This window comes from Macrobrachium nipponense, chromosome 38, assembly GCF_015104395.2.
Source record: "Macrobrachium nipponense isolate FS-2020 chromosome 38, ASM1510439v2, whole genome shotgun sequence".
In the NCBI taxonomy this organism is placed as follows: Eukaryota; Metazoa; Arthropoda; class Malacostraca; order Decapoda; family Palaemonidae; genus Macrobrachium; species Macrobrachium nipponense.
In genome coordinates this window covers 18,768,318-18,789,412 of record NC_061098.1, presented here as the reverse complement: position 1 = coordinate 18,789,412, position 21,095 = coordinate 18,768,318, and the positions used below count along the sequence as shown (strand labels likewise).

Sequence of the window (21,095 nt, the reverse complement as noted above, 5' to 3'; positions counted from 1 at the left end):
GGTTAATATGGTGTTGGCTTCTCACCTCGGTGGTTGCGAGTTCGATTCTCAGCCATTCCATTGAGGAGTGAGATGTTGCATTTCTGGGGATAGAATTTCACTCTCGACGTGGTTCGGAAGTCATGTAAAGCCATTGGTCCCGTTGCTGAATAACTGCTGGTTCCATGCAATGTAAAAACACCATACAAAACAAAACAAAATGATTGGCCACACATTGATAGATGCCCAGGCCCTCCAAAACTTTTGAAGGAAGGCCCTGACAGGGGAAGATGAAACGAAAGGGATGACAGGATTCTATCTACATTGCACACCCTGATCTAGAGAAATGGACTGGCCTGGCCACAGGAACAAAAGGGCAACTTGGGAATATGTGGGTGAGAAGCAGACCAGCAAATTGAAAGAAATCTAAAGGAAGGTATGGTATTGTTAGTAATGGCTTTCAGAGTAAAGCAAGGGAATCTAGCCCTAGATCTGGGAGAATTTCTTGAGCTACTGATCAGAAGGAAAACAAATGCCACAGAACACTTGTTAAAACTAGGAAAGAAGAGCAGTTCTGACCTCAGTCAGGTCCACACGTAATGATAAGTGTCATATTGCTGGCTTAAGAGAATCTTCCCCTTTTGTTGAGTTTTTTGTTTATATGCAGATATGGACATTGTAAGGTAATGAATGAATTTTATATTATACCAATTAATTTTAATGAATAGAAGTTGTTATTAAGAATTAATGAAAGAATTGCTGGTATTACATGTTTTTACTTCATTTTTGTTTACTTTAATTTGTGCATCACAATGATAATTATATCTAACAAATAAAATGGTTTGTTTTTTATTTTTCTTAGGCAAACAAACACACAAGCTATATTTCTGGGCCATGGTTTGACATGTACTTGAGTGACAGGGTTCCTGTAGTGCTTAACTATAATCCCTTTTTGGCCTTTTGGCTGAGGAAAGACCAGGCTATGGAGATCCAGTTTGTTAGAGCTACAAATATTTTAATTTCATCCATGAGGTCAGTAAAAACATTTTATTCTGCAAGATTTTTATTTTTTCTGTAATGGCACTGAATTACTGTAGTTTTTGGTTTTTATCTCAAAATTTTTATGAATTTACAGCACAAGTCTCTTAGTAAGAAGTATTTGTGCATCTTGGTAAAAAAAAAAGTGATACTATCCCATATGATTGTAGTAGATCTTGAATGCTTGTGTTGTTTCAAATAACAGATAATTAAGATTTCATTACCGACAGATCTTAGCACTCCTTAAGTCTAGTACAGTGCCAAATCGTGTTTATTAACATTCCCTTTTCATAGATGAGTTTTTCCTTTTCTGCTTACCAGCAAAATATGTATTTCTGCACTCAGGCTATTAAACACCACGTAGTTAGTATCACTGCTAGGTGTAGATATTATCATTACCGGTGTTATTTGTATGCATCATAATACTTTTAAGTTACACTTAGCGTTGGCAACGCTGCTGCAAATACCAGCCATCAGAGGCTTGTCCCCTCATTATTATTTGTTCGCGTGGTGAGCCGGACGTGGTCCTGCTCCCAGGGAACTTTTGGTCATGTAGCCCGACCCTCACAGTGCTTACCGAGGCCTTGATTGGGTTTTGATATCCTTGCCTTTCGTTTACAACGTCTCCTCCGATTTTACCCGAGTTGGATCGTATTTCGATTGTTTTTGGAACTTCTCTGTTATCGTTGGGAGATGGTCGAGCCTCGTCAACAAATCCTTACTTTAATCTCTGCTTCATCAGCCTCGCCTCCAACAATTGCGGGTTGAGATGTCGGCATACTTCGTTCCTGTGCTAGTGCAACAAAGGGTGAGTACCCTCAAATGACAGACATTCCTTTTGTTGTAGCTGTAGGGAAGTGTAATGTATGTCACACAGAGGTGTATAGAATGTAAGGATTAGTTCAATAGATCACTTAGGACTACCAAGAGTATATAGAAGATAGCTGCAAAATTGCGAGAGTTAAGCCAAGAAGAGCTACAGTAGGAACGGTTCAGAATAGGAGGATAGAAAATACCTAAATTGTTTGCTATTTCATGACAAAGCTAATTGAAATAATGATAGCAGCAGTAGCGTGGGTGATATTAATCGTTCTCTTTCAGCTCCCCTGCCTGTTCCAGAACCAGTAGTGTCTACTGTGAAGGTTCGTCTTTAGAACCATCCTTGGTTTTATTTCCCGCTTCGAGTTCTTTGCAACAGAAGCTTCTAGTCCGTGGTTGATCATTTGTATGTGGTTTCTGGTTTGCTTCTAAAGTTTTGCATAGCGCACCGTCGTCTTCGAAAGTATACCTCATTCTGTCTGTGGGTAAATTTGGTTCGTCTCGTGGTAGTGACAATCCTGGTGATCAGGTTGTCTTACTTCACTATTCGTATATAACACGGTAATTATTATATCAGAATCTCTAGACAATGCATATTGTCTTACGAAAATTCAGTACAAGAGAAACTGCATAAAATTAACACAGTAGTCCAGCCTAAAGTATCCTCTATACTACATATCTGTATAGTAATTACAAGTATTGGCCAATCCTGGAGATAAATGCATTCTGACTTATGATGATTCGCTACCGGAGTATTTGCACACAAAACGAGAATTGAATCGTATAATATTCGGTACAAGAATGTAATTTAATGAAAACGAGAATCAGATTCAATTGGACTTATTCAGCATTGTTGGACTGTTTAGGCTTGCCAGCTGCGTAATCCAATATTGTATGTATTTAACTCATTCTTGACCGAGGTAAATTGAGGAAGTATAGTTATTCCCAAAGCGCTTCTTGGCCCTGATTGGCTGGCTCAGTCGGACGTAACTAAGCTCCTCCCCACCTATTCCTTGCTTTCGCCTTGCAGTGGTCAATCGGTTAAGGCGGTCTTTTAACTATGACATTTTACTATAGCTGGTAATGGTATCTTGTATCATATAAATCAGAAATCATAAGAATTTGTACATTCATTACTTTCCAAGAAGGTTCCTTCTAGTAACGGAATTTGTTTTCATCAGTTTAGCAGACGAATTTCCGTCAGTAAATTACATGATGCCTCATGTCAATTACAGTTACGAATGTAATTACCAGTTGCATCATCAAATTACATGTAAAATTTGATATTAGATAGTTTAAAGATTTAAACTTAAATTACCTTGAAAATGTGTAATTGATTACATTTCAATGGAATTACAAGTTGCCGTTAAAAGATAGCCCTACTTGGTGGGGGTGGGGGCGAGATGTGTCCTAGACAGGCAGAGATGCCGACTAGTCAATTCCTTCACTCCAGATGCAACCATCTCATTGGGTCTCGGCAAATGTTCTTGATCCTAGTTAGCTTAAATCAATATCTGGATACTTTACTTATATTGGAACGAAGTCATAATGTTCGTCTCACGACGTAATTTCAAGTACAAATTTGACTAATATGTCTCATTGTAACTACGTACTCTTTTCCCCTCTGTTAAGAGTTTGCTTAATTTTCAGTGATTCCGTTTGTTTTCACTTTCTCATCGATATTATGAGCTTTATGTAGTTTAATCTTTGTCAGTGTGAAAACAACAGTAATGAGCTCTTTCATGCTAGTAGTTTTCTTTTTACCACGACTGTGTTTTGAAACCTTGGAGAATTTTATTCATGTTGCCAATGCCCGTAATATTACCTTACCAGCTTCAGCTATTTTATAACATAAATACAATAAGTGTTTACTGCCTTACGTGGTTTGAATACAATAACGGATGTTGCTAGGATTCGATCGTATTAGCAAACAAAGTAGTGTCTCATTCAGTTGTTCAGGGCTGTACGCAGTTATATACGTATATATCGTTAAGATAATACTTATTAACGTAGAAGATGGTGTAAAGTTATGGAGGTGGAGAAGTTAGACGATTGTAATTTGGCCTCTCTCTCTCTCTCTCTCTCTCTCTCTCTCTCTCTCTCTCTCTCTCTCTCGTCTCTCTCTCTCTCTCTCTCTCTCTCTCTCTCTCTCTCTCCTGTGCCTTCCATTTACTTTCCTCCTTTCATATTCTCTTTCTTCATCTTACTTTCCATCATCTAACACTTTATTCATAGTGCAACAGAGAGATTTTTTCCCTCTTGTTACACCTTTTACTGTCAATTTCCTTTTCAGCGCTGAATGACCTCATAGTCCCAATACTTGGCCTTTGGCCAAAATTGGGTATTAAAACCATCTTGCTGCCTGAGTGCACGTGGCTACCTGCACCAGCTGCACGCAATATATAGAAAGACTTATTTTCAAAATGTAGTTGTGTCAATTTTAATTACTAACCCCATCGTAAAATCGATTTATCGTAAGGCGGATTACAGTAGTTTGAATATGGACTGTATTTACGATCACATCTTGAGGAATTTTCCTTAGTTTTTAATGATGTTTGCCAAGGTTATCATGGGGAACAGAGTCTGTCTAGTTTCTTTCTTTCCCAATGTCTTCTAAAACTTTATCATGTCTTTACACAGTCTTCTTTATCTGGTCATTATTCGGAGATCGCTTCACGGTCTTCTCTCTATCATCCTGTTTCTTTGCCATTAACACACCAGAGCAAAAGTTTTTCACAGTTTTATCCTGAAATTTTTTTTGGGGGGGATTTCGACGACTCTCTCTCTCTCTCTCTCTCTCTCGTCTCATCTCTCTCTCGTCTCTCTCTCTCTCTCTCTCTCTCTCTCCATCTCTCATCTCTCTCTCTCTCTCTCTCTCTCTCTTTGGGGTTGAGGGAAGTAATTTTGGCAAGGCTATATTCTTAGCACCTTCCACGGATCCTGTAGTTCTCAGGCTGCTGGTCTTGATGCTCAAAGGCGGTTTCAGAGTTTCCGCACTCCGTATTTTATCCTCCCGTACTTTGTTTGAGACGTAATTGTCCTCCGTAGTTCTTGCGGGGTTTATGGAAGTCGGTAATTTGTCTTTGCCATCGTTGACTGTGTCAGTATAGTTCGTGTCCTCAGCCTCTCCTTTCATAGAATGGCTGGCAATCTTCCTTCTTCAGTTCCCATTTTGTGCTTTCAGGGTTCGAGGCATATCGTGCCTACCACGGTTATTGCTGGGGTTATGACAGTTGTCAGTTCGCCTGCACCATCATTAGTAACATGTCCATGTCCTCCTCTCGTTAGGGTAGCTGGCAATTTCCTTCTTCGGTTCCCATTGGTTCCGCAGTTTGTAGCCTGTCTCAGAGGCACCCTTGGTGTGTATGGCACAAGTTGGTTTTCTCCACCTGCATTAGGTGCTCCGGTGGTTACTCCGAGTGTGGCTTCTTCCTTGTTTCTCTCCTGCTTCTTTCTCCGCCTTTTCCTATGAATAGTTCCAGTAATCCTTTAAGGTGTTCAGTGTGGGTTCGGCCTTGTTTCCTGGGTTTCAGGGAGTACTTCCTCCCATCACTTGATCAATGTAGCTTCAGCGCCAGACTTCCGTCCCAGTTACTATTGGGGTAACCGGCGTTAGTTGGATTGCGTTTTGCGACCTCTTCGCTTTTGGGGGAGTTGCTCAGCCATTCTAGTCGGCCAGGTGTCATGTCATAGTCACTGGCTGGTGCAGGGTTTTCGCAGACGAGAGAGACTGGCTCAAGGTTATATCATAGTCTTGGTTAGTGTACGTTTGGCGCAACAGTGTTCTGTTTACTCGTAGGGGTGGTCGTGCATCGCCAATGTATATTCGGCTCAAGTGTAACGTTAACGTCACCGGGTAGTGAGGGTATGCACAGTCGAGCGAAATTAGCTCAGGGTTATGTCATAGTATTTAGTTCTGGAGATGGCTGGCTTCTCGTGAGGGGGTTGACAGGCGGTCGGACAAGTATTATGTCATCGTGGTGTTTGGGGTGGGGGGGGGGGTTGCGGGATTGCGCAGTCAAGTACGACTTTGTTCAGGAGTTTATCATTGTCTTATGTGGATGTTGTGGAGGAGAGAGAGATTTCTCAGAACCTGGAACTGTTTTGATAACCTCTTCACGTTAGTTGTCGACGGGGGTTCGCATAACAGGTCCCAAGGCATTCGGCTGGCTGTACTACGTTCTTGTCAAGGAGAGTAGGCCTACCTCTTGTTAAATCATCTGTCTCAGCACTTTTCGGGCATCCATAAGAGGGTTCTGTTGAGAGCTCCTCTTGCATTCGGCAACGGTCTTTTAGAAACGATGTCTCCTCGATGGTCAATTTCGTGTCATCGTCATCATACTGTGGCCGGTTCGAGCTCAAAGTTTCTTTTTCTTTTTGTCACATACTGAGGAACTTACCTCGTCCAAGAATCTTATTTGGTTTCCCCTAGATGTATTTAGTTTCCCCTAGGTGTACACCTCGTTCCTTTTTCCAAAGTAAAGTCAGTTTCTTCTTGTGACTGGTTCTTCATCGCTTTCGGAGCTTTCTACACTCGACGTGGTTCGGAAGTCACGTAAAGCCGGTTGTTTCGTCCCCGTTGCTGAATAACCACTGGTCCATGCAAACGTAAAAAAATAAAAGCACCATACAAACTAACTAACTAACTAACTTCAGAGCTTTCTATTTGGGGCTTAGTGTCCAAGGGTGCAAAGTATTGCGGATGGATACCCTTCGGCTTTCGGGAGGAATTTTCGGTGTCTGCGATCATGTAGGCAGTCATTTGACAGTCTGTGGATTTTTCACAACACTCTACCTTAGGGATTTTCTATATTCTTAAGAGAAAGGTTACACGCTGGGTCCTGTCGTTGCAGTACCCTGGTTTTATAGCTAGCTTGTTATCGTTAAGATGTTAGAAGTTTAGGTAGTCAGTGATAGTCTAAATGAACTAAAGTGTTTCTGTTGATCAAGCGTAGACTGAGTGCATTGTTCCTTTAGGCCTTTGAGGTTAGGCAGATCCCAATGGTAATGCTGGAGTAACTACAACTTCATCAGCAAAAGTCATCTGCGTCAGGGAGCAGTAGCGAGGTCCTGCAAACTCAACATTGCCTCCATACATGAAAGGCTAGATAGCCGCATGGGAGGTTCCTCCATACATGAAAGGCTAGACAGCCACATGGGAGGTTCAGCGTTTCCCCTCCATACATGAGAGGCTAGATAGCGACATGGGAGGTTCATCGTTTCCCCTCCATACATGAGAGGCTAAAATAAGCCACATAGGAGTCAAGTTTCCCCTCCATACCACATAGGTATAGTACCACACTGGGAGGTTCTTCAGACTCGGGCGGTACCTTGGACTCAACATTGACGGTAAGGTACTTCCTCTGCAAGCATCTTCACCTACTGAGTTGGATGACCAGGTGAGGAGTATTGTTTTTATCTCCATGAATAAGAAGTACATATAGATTATCACATGGAAGGTACTTCTGACTCTGAAGGTACCTTAGACTCAACACTGACGAAGTACTTTCTTTGCAAACATACTCTCCTACTGAGTTATTTAGATGAGGATACATACATTTATACATGGTAGGTTGATTATGAGTTACCTGTGTATGCTCCATGGACAGGTAGGGCTGAATTAGATTGATCCCACCTCCATTAAATTTTGTTAATCGGGCTAATTCAGGTGTTCAGGGAAGTGTATTGCAATATGAAGTTTTCATAGTAAAACTAATATTGTAATACTTACCTGAACACCTGAATGATTCCCACCCTCCTCCCCACTTCAATTTGATAGTGAATGATTCAATTGAGGGGACAAGCCTCTGGTGGCTGGTATTGCAGCAAGCGTTGCCACGGTAGTATATAGGTAACTCATTTGACTAGATTTTTCACCAGCAGCGTTGGTAACGCTGACAGTCAAAATTACCACACTTGGTGGGTAAATATGTGAGGATATAGTTCGGGGTGGTCAGTGACCAGGGGCTAATTCAGGTGTTCAGGTAAGTATTACAATATTAAGTTTTACTATGAAACTACATTTGTTCCGATACGTAATACAAACAAAACCCTCGGTCCTTTAACATAGGGAGGAAGGTAACTAGCGGCAGCTGGGACGGTCGTAAGCTTCGAACAAGGGGAGAACAAAGGTAGTTAACTGCTTGTCCGATCGTGCGCGCGCGCCCGTGCGCCCGAGAGGTGAAGAATCACTTTTTGCTTTCGGCCGCGGGTGTGAAGGACGTGTTCGTCATCGCTCTCTGCCCGCTTCATCGTCGTATGCTTTGTTTATATTGTGTTTCTACTAATGGTTTGTTTGATCTTGAAAATGAAACTGTAAGTACACTGTTTTTCATTTTCATTACTTAATTATGAATCAACATGGAGCTATCGCCGTAGAGACGGCGATTTCCTGCTCTTTTCATGAATTGAACCCTTGAATTATGTCTCGTTGCGAGGGCGGGCGCACTCGCGCCGAGTCATGTATCTTGGGCGAAAGTGTGTAATTGAAAGATGTAAGTACTCTTTTTCATTATATTTTTGCCTGTGCATTTGTTGCCGAGAGCTTGATTGCGCTCGGCACGAGCCTCTTATTTTGTATGAATAGAATGCAAATGAAAGTGATTCGTCATGCAGTTTTCTTTTCATTTTTCATTATTAATTGCATCAAATTTAATTGTTTTGGATCAATTTCCTTCCGCTCTACCCGGGAATTAATCCTTACGATTTATTGCTGTGAAAAGAAGTGAAAATAGCAAGTGCAGTATTGTTCATTTTCATATATATTTATGATAGCATCATATTATTATGGATCAGTTTCCGCTCTTCCGGGATACCCGATGATTTCCTTTCCCCCTTTAAGTTCTATGAAGTGAATCGCAGTGCAGTATTCTGTTTCATTTTCATATTACTTTTCACTGCTGTGGCGGGGTGGGGGTAGGGGAAGCGAAGGTCTGCCAGGAAGTCGTCGGAAAGCTCTGCCCGCGACTCCCTTGGTATCACCGATTCTTAGGTCTTCTTTCCTACCCCCCCGCTCAGCTTCCTCGTATTTTGTTTTGGGGGTCTTCCTTCCGTTCGGGGTGGGGCATGTCTCTCCCCCCCCCGTGCGTGAGTGGGAACCCCTCTTACTAATCTGTGCTACGGATACCGCAGGTGCTACATCCGTGGGAGACGACCTTGGACAGGTATGGGCCACTGCGGCTGCAGGGCGTGCCTAGCATCCACGATCTGCTGCAGCGTCTAGCGAGGTCTGGGGACGGTGACCTTGGAGCGGTCTCCACTACAACCTTCACGGCCGCTTATGCTGTTTCTTTCTTCCCCCCCGCTGGTCTACACTCCCCATGCTGTCGTCGGTGACGCCGTCTGCCGCTTCTAGGGCCCAGGTCGCCGCCGTACCGAGGAGGGTATGCCGCCGCCGCCGCCGCCTGTGTTTTCTTCGTGTTTTGCCTTGCCTGCCCCAGACTTCCGCTGTTCCAGCAGCTCGCCCCTGGACGCGGGCGGCCGCCAGTACCCAGGTTCCCGCTGCTGGCCTGATTCGATGATCTACGAGGCGAGCTGGCTGGGCCTGCCGTACCTGTCGCTGATGTGGTCCCGCTACCCTGGCTGTTGCGGCTGTCCCTTCTGTGTTTACACCGCTGCCGCTGTTTCCTGCCGCTCCTGAGGCTGGTTGCTGTTCCTGTCGCTCCTGGTTCCTGCACGCCTGTCCATGCTGGTCCTGCCCCATGGTGTGTCTTCCCCAGTCCCAGGTCCTTCCGGACAGGTGCAGTCGGGCCGTGTTGCTTCGGCAATAGGCCCGACTCCGGCCTGGATGGAGGACCTGACGACTGTCCTGCGTGAGCTGACGAAGAAGAGGAAGGTGTCATCATTCGTCGTACTTCGTCTGTTGCTGCCTCTTCCCCTTCGACTTCTAAGGCCCATAAGCCGAAGAAGAAGAAGAAGGCTGCCTTCTAAAGAAGGAAGTCTCCTTCGGGAACTTCTAAGGCCCCGTCCCACCTCGGTGGGACGGGGGGGTCCTTCTTCTGCTGGTCCTCCTGCTCCTTCGGGAGTGGGGCCCGCTCCTCCCCTTCCGTAAGGAAGAGATAGACGGGACCAGAGGAGTATCGGTTAGCTCTGGTACTTCCTCACCTGGTGCTATCGGCGATGCCGCTACTACGCCATGGGTTCCGGCTCGTCTCTCTCGTTCACAGGGAGATCCCGAGTGTACGCCTCTCTCCCTCGGGAGACCGTGCAGCCAAAGTGTCGGCGCCAGAGTCCGCTCGGATGCCAAGACCACGGCACGGAGCAGAAGGCTGGCGGGAACCGCTCAGGTGACTCTCGCCAGGCCAGCGGCGGCCGCTCTCTGCAGCGACCAGCTGGTAACCGGGTTTTGTTATATTTCCCCCTAAGAAGACTCCTTCGGGAACTTCGAAGGGCTCGTCACACTCCGGTGTGACGGGGGGGGTTTCTTCTGCTGGTCTCCCTCCTGTTCCTTCGGGAACGGGCCCGTCTCCTCCCCTTCTGAGAAGAAGAAGAACGGGGGACCAAGGGTGTGCTGGCTCACCGCTGGTACACCCTCCTCGCCTGGTCTTGGCAGCTCTGCTGCTAAGCCAGGAGGATACCGGCTCGGTTTTCTCGTCCGCGAGAAGTTCCGAGTGTACGGTCTCCTTCGGGTGACCGTGCAGCCAAAGTTAAGACGCCTGAGTTCGCTCAGCGTCATGACCGAGGCACGGAGCAGAAGACTGTCGAGAGCCACTCAGGTGACTCTCGCCAGGCCAGCGGCCGCATCTCGTAGCGACCAGCCGGTACAGCGGTACCTAGTGGACGTGACGGTCTCTGACCGGCCACGGGTGAGGCTTGGAAGAGGTCCAGGTCCCCTCGACCGGACGGTACAGCCTCGGCTGGTACCAGCGGTTTGACGTGGCCGCGAGGACGCTCGACCGGTCTCAACCGCGAAAGTGAGCTCTGCAGGTCACCTGACCGCCGCTCCCACAGGGACCTCCGGGCGGATACGGTGATCAGCAGCAGCTCGTCTGACGCACGGGACCGGGGTCGACGTGCTCAGTCGAGCCGCTCGCGCACAGGTGAGCGGCACACGGCCAGGCCTGCAGATCGATCCCCACCGCGCGGTTGGTGATCGGCTGCAGCCAGCGTACGCTGGTCCTGCCAGCGAGGGTGGGGGGGAGCGTCAGGTCTGTCTCTCCACCACTACCTTCAACTTCCTCGGGCTACACCCGCGGAAGAGCGAGGTAGCTAGGAGTGATCGTGAGAGGTGCGCCGCTCACGATCCCTTCACGACGCCGCACGTGCCACGTATGGTCCTAGGACACCAACCAGGACGTACGCGCAAGTGATTGGAGGCGACAGTCGGGGGGGGGGGGGGTAGAGGGGGTAGTTCGTCATGTCTGTCTCTCCCGATCACCTTCAACTTCCTCGCATACGCCAGGAAGAGCGAGGTAAGAGCGAGGGGATATAGGAGTGATCGTGAGAGATGCGCCGCTCACGATCCCGTCACGACGCCGCACGTGCCAGGTATGGTCTTAGGACCAACCAGACGTACGCGCAAGTGATTGGAGGCAACCGTCAGGGATCTGTTGCTGGTCCTTCTTCTGAAGGAGGAGGGTCTGGGAGCTGCTCTTGTTGGAGGGACTGGATGGTCCTACTCATCAAGACGCTGTAACTTCCGAGATTCAGAGTAACTTTGCCCAGGTTATTGCACTGATTCGTCAGCACAACGACCTGGGGGAAGGATCGCTGCTCCCACCAGCAGAGCCCATGTCTCTGCTCGAGTCGTTTTGGGGCCCGAAAGGGAACCAAACCGACGGTGGGTTTGCCGCGATCGGAGCTTGCCGATTCTGTCTTGAACCAGAGTCTCTCGTCTCCGGACAAGAAGGCTCTCTCAGTTCCTGGCCGGTCGATCAAGCTACTTCCACCTCCTCTACTGCGACAGCGGCGTTTCTACGTGTCTTCGGGACACGTATTTAAATACTCCTTCGGTCCTCCTGAGAGGTTTCGACCTCGACGAGGACTGGAATGAGTCGGAGGACGGTATCGGCTCTCATCCTGTCAGGTGTCGATCAGCCCCACCCAGACGACGTTCACAGTGGCGGCAGACCCTTACCTACAGTGAGAGTTCGTAACCCTCCTCGGGAAAACGTTTTCTCCTGACGATACGTTTTCCCAGACTGAGAGGCCATCGCCGCAAGGCGATGGCTGCTCCTACTCTTCTCCAACTGCTAGTTCCACTGGGAAGGCGAGCGAGTATCCAATTTCCTCCCCATTCCCTCTCTCCTTACGGCTACGAGGGAAAGGGGAGGGATCCTACAGAGATTTCTCTGTAGGATTCCACGTTGGGGACTGCTTTCTACCGGGGGACCTTCGGGTCCTACCTGACGTAAGCCCCGGTCGTTGAGGAGGGATCCTGCCCCATTCTCGATTTCTACGGGAATCGAGAGGACCACCAGCCGATATCGTTTGACGAATTCGGTGGGGGTTTCGCAGACTGCTTAGAATTCTACAGAATTTTAGCGCATTCAGAGTGAGAGTTTCTTACGATCTCCAAACACTTAGGCGAGACCACGGTCCAAAGTGAGCGAGACGAGAATCCCCCGATATGTTAACACGATAATCGGGAACCTCGCCTATGCTCGAATTCCTGGAATTTCTAGCATTAGGAAGAAGACTGCTGCTGAAAGAAGACTATCTCACAGTAGGCGACCAACCTGGAATAGAGAAGAACGGATGGGAATATCCAGTTTGGCTTGAACTATCGTCTTAGTATTCTGTTCACCATTGAAGCTTTCCTTCGAGGAAGACTTCTTCACTCTCTTTGATAGAGACCGAAGGTGGTCGATCTCCAATCCTTATTTGTTTTCTTGGAAGGAAAGAATTTAGGATGGAGATCGTTGTTCAGAATCCTACAAATATACTACGTATATTAACCTCGCGACATGATTCTGCTAAGCAGTTGAATGGTCCGAGGGTAGGCGCATATCTGGTTATTCTACGGATTGCGACTTAGACGAAAAGTATTCTAATTGAACTGCAACTCGGGTTGCCTGCAACCTCCCAGGTAGTTTCCAGTTTCAATTTTATATACTTATGGTGTTGTCACAACAACACCATTTAAGCTTTTATATTTACCGAAATTCGTTTCGCATAAATATAATTGCTCGAGCATATCTTTTTATGCTCGGTGGTTCTAGCCGAACGCATTCCTTCGTGGAAAGGATTACTTGGCAAACTCAGGATGACGAGTCAGCGACAGCTACTGAGTATTGAATTGCCCGAGGCATTTCAGTACCAGCTGCCGCTTTAAGATGGACGGTTGGTTATGTCTTTCTCACCTGCCTTGATTGAATACCAAACGTATCTCTGCCCACCAACAATCACGGACTTAAGTCTCTGATTAAACCGGGGATTCTCGCATACATGATGACCATCTACTGCTGTGACGCTAGTATTCATCGTCTTCGGTATTGCGAGAATTTAAACAGAGATATCTATTCGACTCTCATCTTTCTGTTACCGCACTGTAACAGAATTCTGTAATACGTAGTCTCTTGCTGCATCGTATCTCGATAATGCGAATGATTTTTGCGGAATCTGAGTTTGTCCTCAAAAATATCTTGTATTCGGAGGTGTGCAATTGTTCATTGTTCACCCCGGATTAGCAGATGTATTGAAAGACATCGCCTACTCCCACACCTGCCAGCTCTACTTCCAAACGTTCAGCCCATGAGAAGCAGTTCTTCAGGCGGCTTCTCCCCTGTGTTTCATTACTGAAGAACGCCCCGCTTTCATTGCACACCGGACAGCAATGAAATGGCGGTTAGCGTTTTCAGTCATTTGTAAGCACAGGTTTAGAATCTTGAGATTCCTTCTCTCGATTCAGCTGGAAGACGTAGGTTGCATTCATTGCCTACCTTCGTCTTCAACGTCACATAGTGTTGTTTCTCCTTAAGCTGAGATTCAACGTCTATGAGATTTCTGCCATCAGGACCTCGGTCTTTTGAAGGCAATTGACTTTCGCCTTTTGAGCTTATGCATTAGAGAATCATCGCCGCGCCGTCCGGCATCGGTGGACTAACAAATATTTATTTGTCTGGTCTCTCAGCATAACTCTTTAAAGGGCGAAGGTCAACGTGACTTACCCGGATGCTTGGACAACTTGCCTCTACTGATTCCGAACCAGTCAGTCGGCAGCTGTCAGAGCGCCAGAGTCAGTTACGAACTATGCTGTGGACTTAGTTCGGTGTTCCAGAGCAATCATTACTTCGTCTTAATAGCTTGTCAGTATGAGTACTGTACATAACCAAAGTCGAGAAGAGGGATAGGTCATATGACTATCCCCTTCTTTTCGTCTTAGGTAACTGCATGACTTCTCTTGAGAAGTCAAGCACAAAGGGATGGGGATTGTGACGCTCGATTTCGTACCGATCTTCGTAGCGAAGACTCAGAACCCTTCGGTAACTGACGATTGGTTCGAGTCCTTCACCAATACCCTCCCTAATGGACTTCACCGCCTCCGATACGAAGGCTATGCTGCTTTGTCCTGTGAAGGCGCGACGGAGCTGTCTGAAGAAACTCGACACCCAGGATGAGTGTGGACGCCTCTTCATCATTTCTCTCGCGTTCCGCAAGAACTTCTCCGTGGCGCAGGTAATGAAGGCAGGCGCCTGGTCCAAACCGGACCGCATGCACCTCCTTCTACCTTCGGGATATTGCCCACAGTTCCTTGGATCTTTTTCCTTGGGAACCGTGGTGGTTGCTCAACATGTGTAGTTAACCCAGACCCTCGCAGGCTGAACAGCATCGAGTCTGGTGTGACCGTAAGAATGGATGAGGAATGAGAGTGTGACTGGCTCCTCTTCCCATCTTTTTCTTCCCTCTACCTCTGGGTAGAGGGACACGGTCGTCACCCTGCTGGGTAGGACGAGATGCAGGTGAGCTACTCAATAGAGCACCATCCTATCCCTTTCAGTAGGGATAGGAGTAAATATCCACCACTTCCTCCAACAAGGGGGAGGAAGTGGATGCCAATTTGAGACAAACCCATCATTTTATGATTGTCTCTTGCAAACAGGAACAAGTTCTTGCTTGCTGGTACGAAGAGATACGCTTGCCTCTCTCTTAGTACTTGGCCCAGAGGTCTGACCATTGATCCTGCGGTGCACACCCGATCAATCGGACAGAGGTTTGGATCCCTCCCTTGCTCTTTACGACCAGGGAGGCATCCAGGGTTGGACGAACACCAGTCTGTTCACCAAAAAGACTCAGATTCCTCCACCAAGAAGTGAGTCTTCCTATTGTTAAAGGACCGAGGGTTTGTATTACGTATCGGAACAAAATGACAATTTGTCGAAAATTGCATTTTTCCTAACTATACAAACCTGAGGTCCTTTTACATATAGTCCCACCTCATGCCACCCCTACTCTGCAACTTTTTGCAGGGCCTAAAGCAAAAGTGATTCTTCCACCTCTCGGGCGAGCGCGGAGCGCGCGCACGATCGGACAAGCAGTTAACTACCGTTCTCCCCTTGTTCGAAGCTTACGGACCGTCCCAGCTGCCGCTAGTTACCTTCTCCCTATTGTTAAAGGACCGAGGGTTTTGTATAGTTAGGAAAAATGCAATTTTCGACAAATTGTCATTTTCATTCATGCAACTTTTTTTTTCTTTAATGATACATTAATAAAATCCATAGGTTCTCCTCAGTTTCTAAGACTAGAACTTCATTGATATAGGACGATGGGATCGGTAAATCACATTTACTAGCTAATCATTTATATTAAATGCCAGCTAGTGCTTGGCAGCGGGTAACCATTGGCTGGCATCGTTTGAACTGTAGTATCAATGTTATATTTCATCATAGAAAAGTAAGAGTATATTTGGAATCTTTTAAAAACTTCTATCAGAATAATGTTTTTTTTTACTCGACAACTAATATTAAAGAAGTTAGCATGGCCAGATATTTGAATCTAAATGGCACTGGTTAAAAACTGTCCCTAGTAATGTTGTTATTTTTCATCACAGAAGAAAAGTAAAAGCATATTTGGAATCCTCTTGAAAAGTTCTGTCAGAATAATTCTTTCTTTTTCTCTGTGAATTATAATAAAGAAGTTAGCATGGCCAGATATCCAGCCAGATATCCGGATTAAAAAGGCACCCGGGTAAAAACCATCCCCTATAAAATCTAAGTATATATGATCCAACTTTGGTTCAGTTCAGTCCTGTAGTTTCACCGTCTATAGCAAATATATACATATGAACATACAGAGACCAACCATCAACTTTATATATTAGACATTCAATTCACAATTTTTCGCAACGCATTTGTAAATCCATGGCTGGCTAGTTGTTTATGACTCTGGATTAGTTATTGCAATGATTGGCTCACCATGAAAGTTAATTTATGTTAAATCTATTTCTTTGAATTGTAATGTTGTTGAAATGAATTATTATTATTATATAAAGGATTAGTTTATCCAGACCTCTGATCAATTTTTTGTTAACAAACCTAATTGTATTTAACCATAAATAGCCATATTCTGTGTGAAATGGACCTACATGCACAAAAAAAAAAATATGCTGTCAGCCTAGTACTCCATTTGGCTGTAAGGCAGTGCTAAATAGTCTTCTGTGCCATTCTCCATCTGAAGATTTAGGTTAAGGGAAGAGGGCACAGATATATGATTGTAGTCGACCCCCACCTATTTGTGGTTCCCGATTCTCGGTCTCACCTATTTGCGGTATTTTTCATAGAGAAATATTCACTAATTGTTGTGGTTGTATATTATTTTTTTGAGTAAATGTATTTTTTGTGATAAAATTCTTAAAATATTCAGGTAAAAGCATTTTTAATAGTTTTTTGGTGTTTGAACTATCAAAATAAACAGCTATAAGCATTTTCAGAAGGGTTCCAAGTATCTTGGGGGGGAGGGTGATGGTGGTTGTGGTACACATCCCTTGCGAATATCAGGGGCTAACTGTAATGCATTTTTAAAAATCCTAGAAATAAAACCAATTTTCATATTAAAATATGGTTATTGCAATACGTACTTGCCTACCATTCATAGTAGCCAACCAGCCTCTCTAGTCCACAAGGCAGAAAATAGTTGCAAGGACATGGTAGGCCAATAAACCTGATACAACCCCTTGAAACTTACAGCTATCTGAAAGTGAGGTAAGTACAGTGGACCCCCACGTATTCGCGTTCTTGACATTCGCAGACTCGCATATTTGCAGAAATCTTTTTGGACCATATCTATCCATTATTCGCAGGAGATTCGCATGTTTGCAGTATTTTTCTATGAGAAGTATCCCAAAATGACTGTATTTTCATATTAATTTTATGATTAAATGCACTTTTTGTACTAAAATTATTTAAAAAACAAGTTACTATAAGCATTTTTAGTGGGTTTTTCTTGAGTTTAAACTAACAAAATAGCTATTTGTAGGGGTGTCTGGTACACATCCCCCACGAATGTGGGTGGTCCACTGCATAGAAATTACTAATTGTGATAAGAAAATCAGTGTCATTTTTTCATTCATTCATTCATTCAGGTCTTATGTTTATCACAGAATAAGGGAGGTACGTATATGATGAATAAGTTATTAATAACAAATTGTGTTTAATAATTTTTGTTTGCTGTTTATTTACAGATTTATGCGCACACTTCGTGATGAGGTTTTAGAACCTGTTGTATATCATCTCAACCCAGCCAAAAGTGACACAGAAACTTTCCGCAATGTAGTTAAATGGGTCCCTTCAGCTATTTCATCTTATGCATCTTATGCCTTTAAGGTATGTACAGTAGAAGTCCTAAAGTCTGCTTTCTTGTGAGTCTTTCAGGCCTACTGGTTTGGTAATTTGGACAAAAAAGACTTGTGTATTAAACCCCCTGACTTTTTTTATTTTATTTTAACTTAGGATAATATTCTTCCTGCTTGATATGCTTGTTTTAAAAGGAGTTTTTCCTGCTTGATATGCTTGTTTTAAAAGGACAGTTAAAACTTACATTTTTACTTTTGCAGGCTTTCCCTCTAGATATGTCACAGTTTGGGAATCTGTTTAATTCAACACGCATTCCAATGACTGGCAAAGACATTCTCAAGTGTGATCCAACTGCACGTCACATGCTGTTTATGAAAAGGGGGAACTTCTTTGTTTTTGATATTGTTGATAAAGATGGTGAGTTTATTTAGGAAAGAATGATCATCCATACTTGAAAATTATGTTCAAATCCAAAGTAGGGTATGTAGGTTGCTGGTTTTTATCAGTTAGTAACATAATTGTCAAAAGATAGGTTTAACATGCACATTGGAAATTCATTGCCATAAATTTGTAATGTTATACTGTAATTTTTGCCAGTCAGTTAGATTTGGAAATTTTTTTTTTTCATTTAACTTTCGGGTTAACATCTTTACACATTAAGGCCTGGTGAATAGAATTTATAGAATTTTATTACAGCCATGACTGATATTCTGTGTTTTCCTTTGAAGGGAACCTCCTGCCACCAGACCATATTCATGCCTGCGTTTCATTCATTGCTAATGATCCTTCACCAGCTCCTGAGCATTCCATTGCCATATTTTCTTCTGAAAACCGTGACACCTGGGCTAAGTGTCGAGAGGAATTGATTTCTGCAGGAAATGAAGAAGCTTTGAATCTTATTGATACAGCAGCGTTCAATATTGTCTTTGATGAGGCAAAAACAGGAATGGATCCCATAAAATTATATAGAACATTTCTGTATGGCAATGGTACAAATCGGTAAGTTAATCACTCAGCATTTATTGCAGATCAAAAATGGTATCTTGCTTTCAGACTATAGAAGAATTACATTATGCAGAGTAAATTTGATCTAAAGACTTAGTGACAGTTTCCTTTCATAGTTCAACAGCATAAACATATTCATGCCATTTTGTCCATTGCTTTGTTTATTAGCTAAAAATTAAATAATTTTCTCAGATGAGTATCTCTCTAAAAGAGATGCACATCATTTGCAGCATTCTAATGTACAAGGTGTTTTGAAATTAGAGCCCCCCACCCCCCCCCCCCCCCCCCTCTACAGCATAAACTAAAATTGATAAGGACAAAAACAAAAGTAATTCAGAACAGGTATTTATTTAAGTTTCTCTCTGAGTATTTAATATTTTGTATGGCCTCCATCTGCCTGTACCACAGCCTGCATTCTTGAGGGGTATGATTTCAGCAAATTGCAAAAAACCTGAGATTCAAACTTCATTTCCCTGAGCACTTCGGTTACCTCTCTTCGCAGGTCGTCGAGGCTTGGTATACCATCATAGTTCACTGTGCGCACTTCACCACGCCCCTTTAAGATACTACCAATGTTTTCACACACATTAAGGTCAGGGGTGCTACCTGGAAATTCACTTGATGAGAAGAAATTGATACCACTGTTTCGAAGCAGCTCCTGTATCTAAAGAGCCTTGAAACATGGTGCCTTATCATGCAAAAATGTGACTTCCTCAACAGATAACACATTTTCAGGATTTTTGAGGGAAGGAAATACTCCACCAGTAAGCACAGTTTCTCTGAAGTGTTTGCCATTCCATGACTGTCCTTTTTCTTTGATGATTCACATTAACCGTTTGGTTGTGAAACAGAGAAAAATTCCCAAACATTCAGGAAATTTCACAACTTAGCGATAGCACACGATCATCTCTGATATCATCCAACTTTGCAGCCCAAATGATGTCATTTTTATGATTTGGCTTCCTGACTGTGTAAGTGAACCACAAAACCATGCACAGTCTTCTCTCTTGCTGAGTGATGTTGGGCTTGCTGATAACATGAAATGGCTTGATACCAGATTTTTTCAACTCGCGATATACAGCACTATAACTTCTCTTCTTTCGCCGTTTTGTTTCTAGTTCAAGCGCCAATTTACGTAAAGACTTTCTCGGTCTACCCACTGCCTCAGCTATGATGTCTTTTGACTCCTGAGAAAGGACTTCAGACCTTCCAAGATTCTCACTCTTTTCACAATGACAGTCATATGGATTTTTGTTCCAGTTTCTTTTAACAAAGGATTCATCACTTTTAATGTATTTAGCTATCCAGGAACGTGAAATGAAAGATGCGCCAGCATCCCTGGCCTCTCTGAAGGTTATAGCCTGGATTCGGTCAATCCATCTGATTTCCTCTGAGTCATTAGCCATGGCTGTATCTAACTGTCACTCAGTCTAAAAGTACAAGAAATGTAAAATGAAAAATAGCTTAATAGAACCTTAACATAATGTACTTGGAGATAGGCTATAGCAGAAAACTTCATAACTTTCCATTTGTTCTGTGGAGGGGGGTTGGGTGGGGGGTGGCTCTAATTTCGAAACACCAGGTATGAGCTGTTTGCAGGTTGACTGCTAATTATTTTTTCACCTCACCATTTCATTTTCTTAACCATGGGAAAAGTTAGGTCAATGAGTTTGTTTTTCAGTATTTTTATTATTATAAATTAATTTAACCCTCTTACGCCGATTGGACGTATTAAAAGTCGAGTCAAAATGTCTCCCGTATGCCAATTGGACGTATCATACGTCGGCTCAAAAAAGTTTTTTTAAAAATTCGCGGAAAAATACTTATAGGCCTACCAGCCGAAAACTTTTGAATCACGCGCCTTGGGGGATGCTGGGAGTTCACGGATCAAGGCGTTGTTTTGTTTACAATCGTTACGCAGGCGCGCAAGCGCGAATTTCTTTCTTATCGCACTAAAAAGTATCAGTTACACATCTCAAAAATTATTTCGTCACTTTGACATAATTTTTGCACCATTTTAAATTATCCTTTACATGAAGTATTATATATGAAAATGTGCGCAATTTCATGTAAAATACAACAAAAAAATACTCATGATTAGCTTTTATCAGTTTTGAAATATTTTCTATTAATAACGATAAGTGCAAAAATTTCAACTTTCGGTCAACTTTGACTCTACCGAAATGTCGAGAAACGCAATTGTAAGCTTAAAAATTCTTATATTATAGTAATATTCAATCATTTGCCTTCATTTTGCAACAAATTGGACGTCTTCTAGCACAATATTTTGATTTATGGTGAATTTATGAAAAAACTTTTTCCTTACGTTCGTTGCGATAACTCTTCCGATAAATTTTTTCGTGCAATTGTCCTAATGTTTGCACCTTTTAAAATTTTGCCGTTACATAAAGTTTTATATATGGAAATGTGCGCAATTTCATGCACAATACAACAACAAAAAAACAACCATGGTTGTAGCTTTATCAGTTTCGAAATATTTTCATATAAATAACGTTAAGTGCAAAA

At 43.8% G+C, this 21,095-nt stretch overlaps 1 protein-coding gene across 2 annotated transcripts in view; it reads left to right on the top strand.

The window, feature by feature from the left end:
* The window catches only part of LOC135209692 (carnitine O-palmitoyltransferase 2, mitochondrial-like), a 75,096-nt gene that overhangs the window by 45,345 nt on the left and 8,656 nt on the right, over positions 1–21,095 (top strand). Inside the window, exons 1-4 of one of the 2 annotated variants that reach the window (XM_064242442.1) lie at positions 846–1,011; positions 17,453–17,594; positions 17,825–17,981; positions 18,293–18,563. In XM_064242442.1, the coding sequence (XP_064098512.1) occupies positions 884–1,011; positions 17,453–17,594; positions 17,825–17,981; positions 18,293–18,563 (698 nt within the window). In that variant the 5' untranslated portion in view covers positions 846–883. Of the gene's footprint in view, positions 1–845; positions 1,012–17,452; positions 17,595–17,824; positions 17,982–18,292; positions 18,564–21,095 lie in introns of those variants that run through there. The other variant, XM_064242441.1, reaches the window with a different exon arrangement.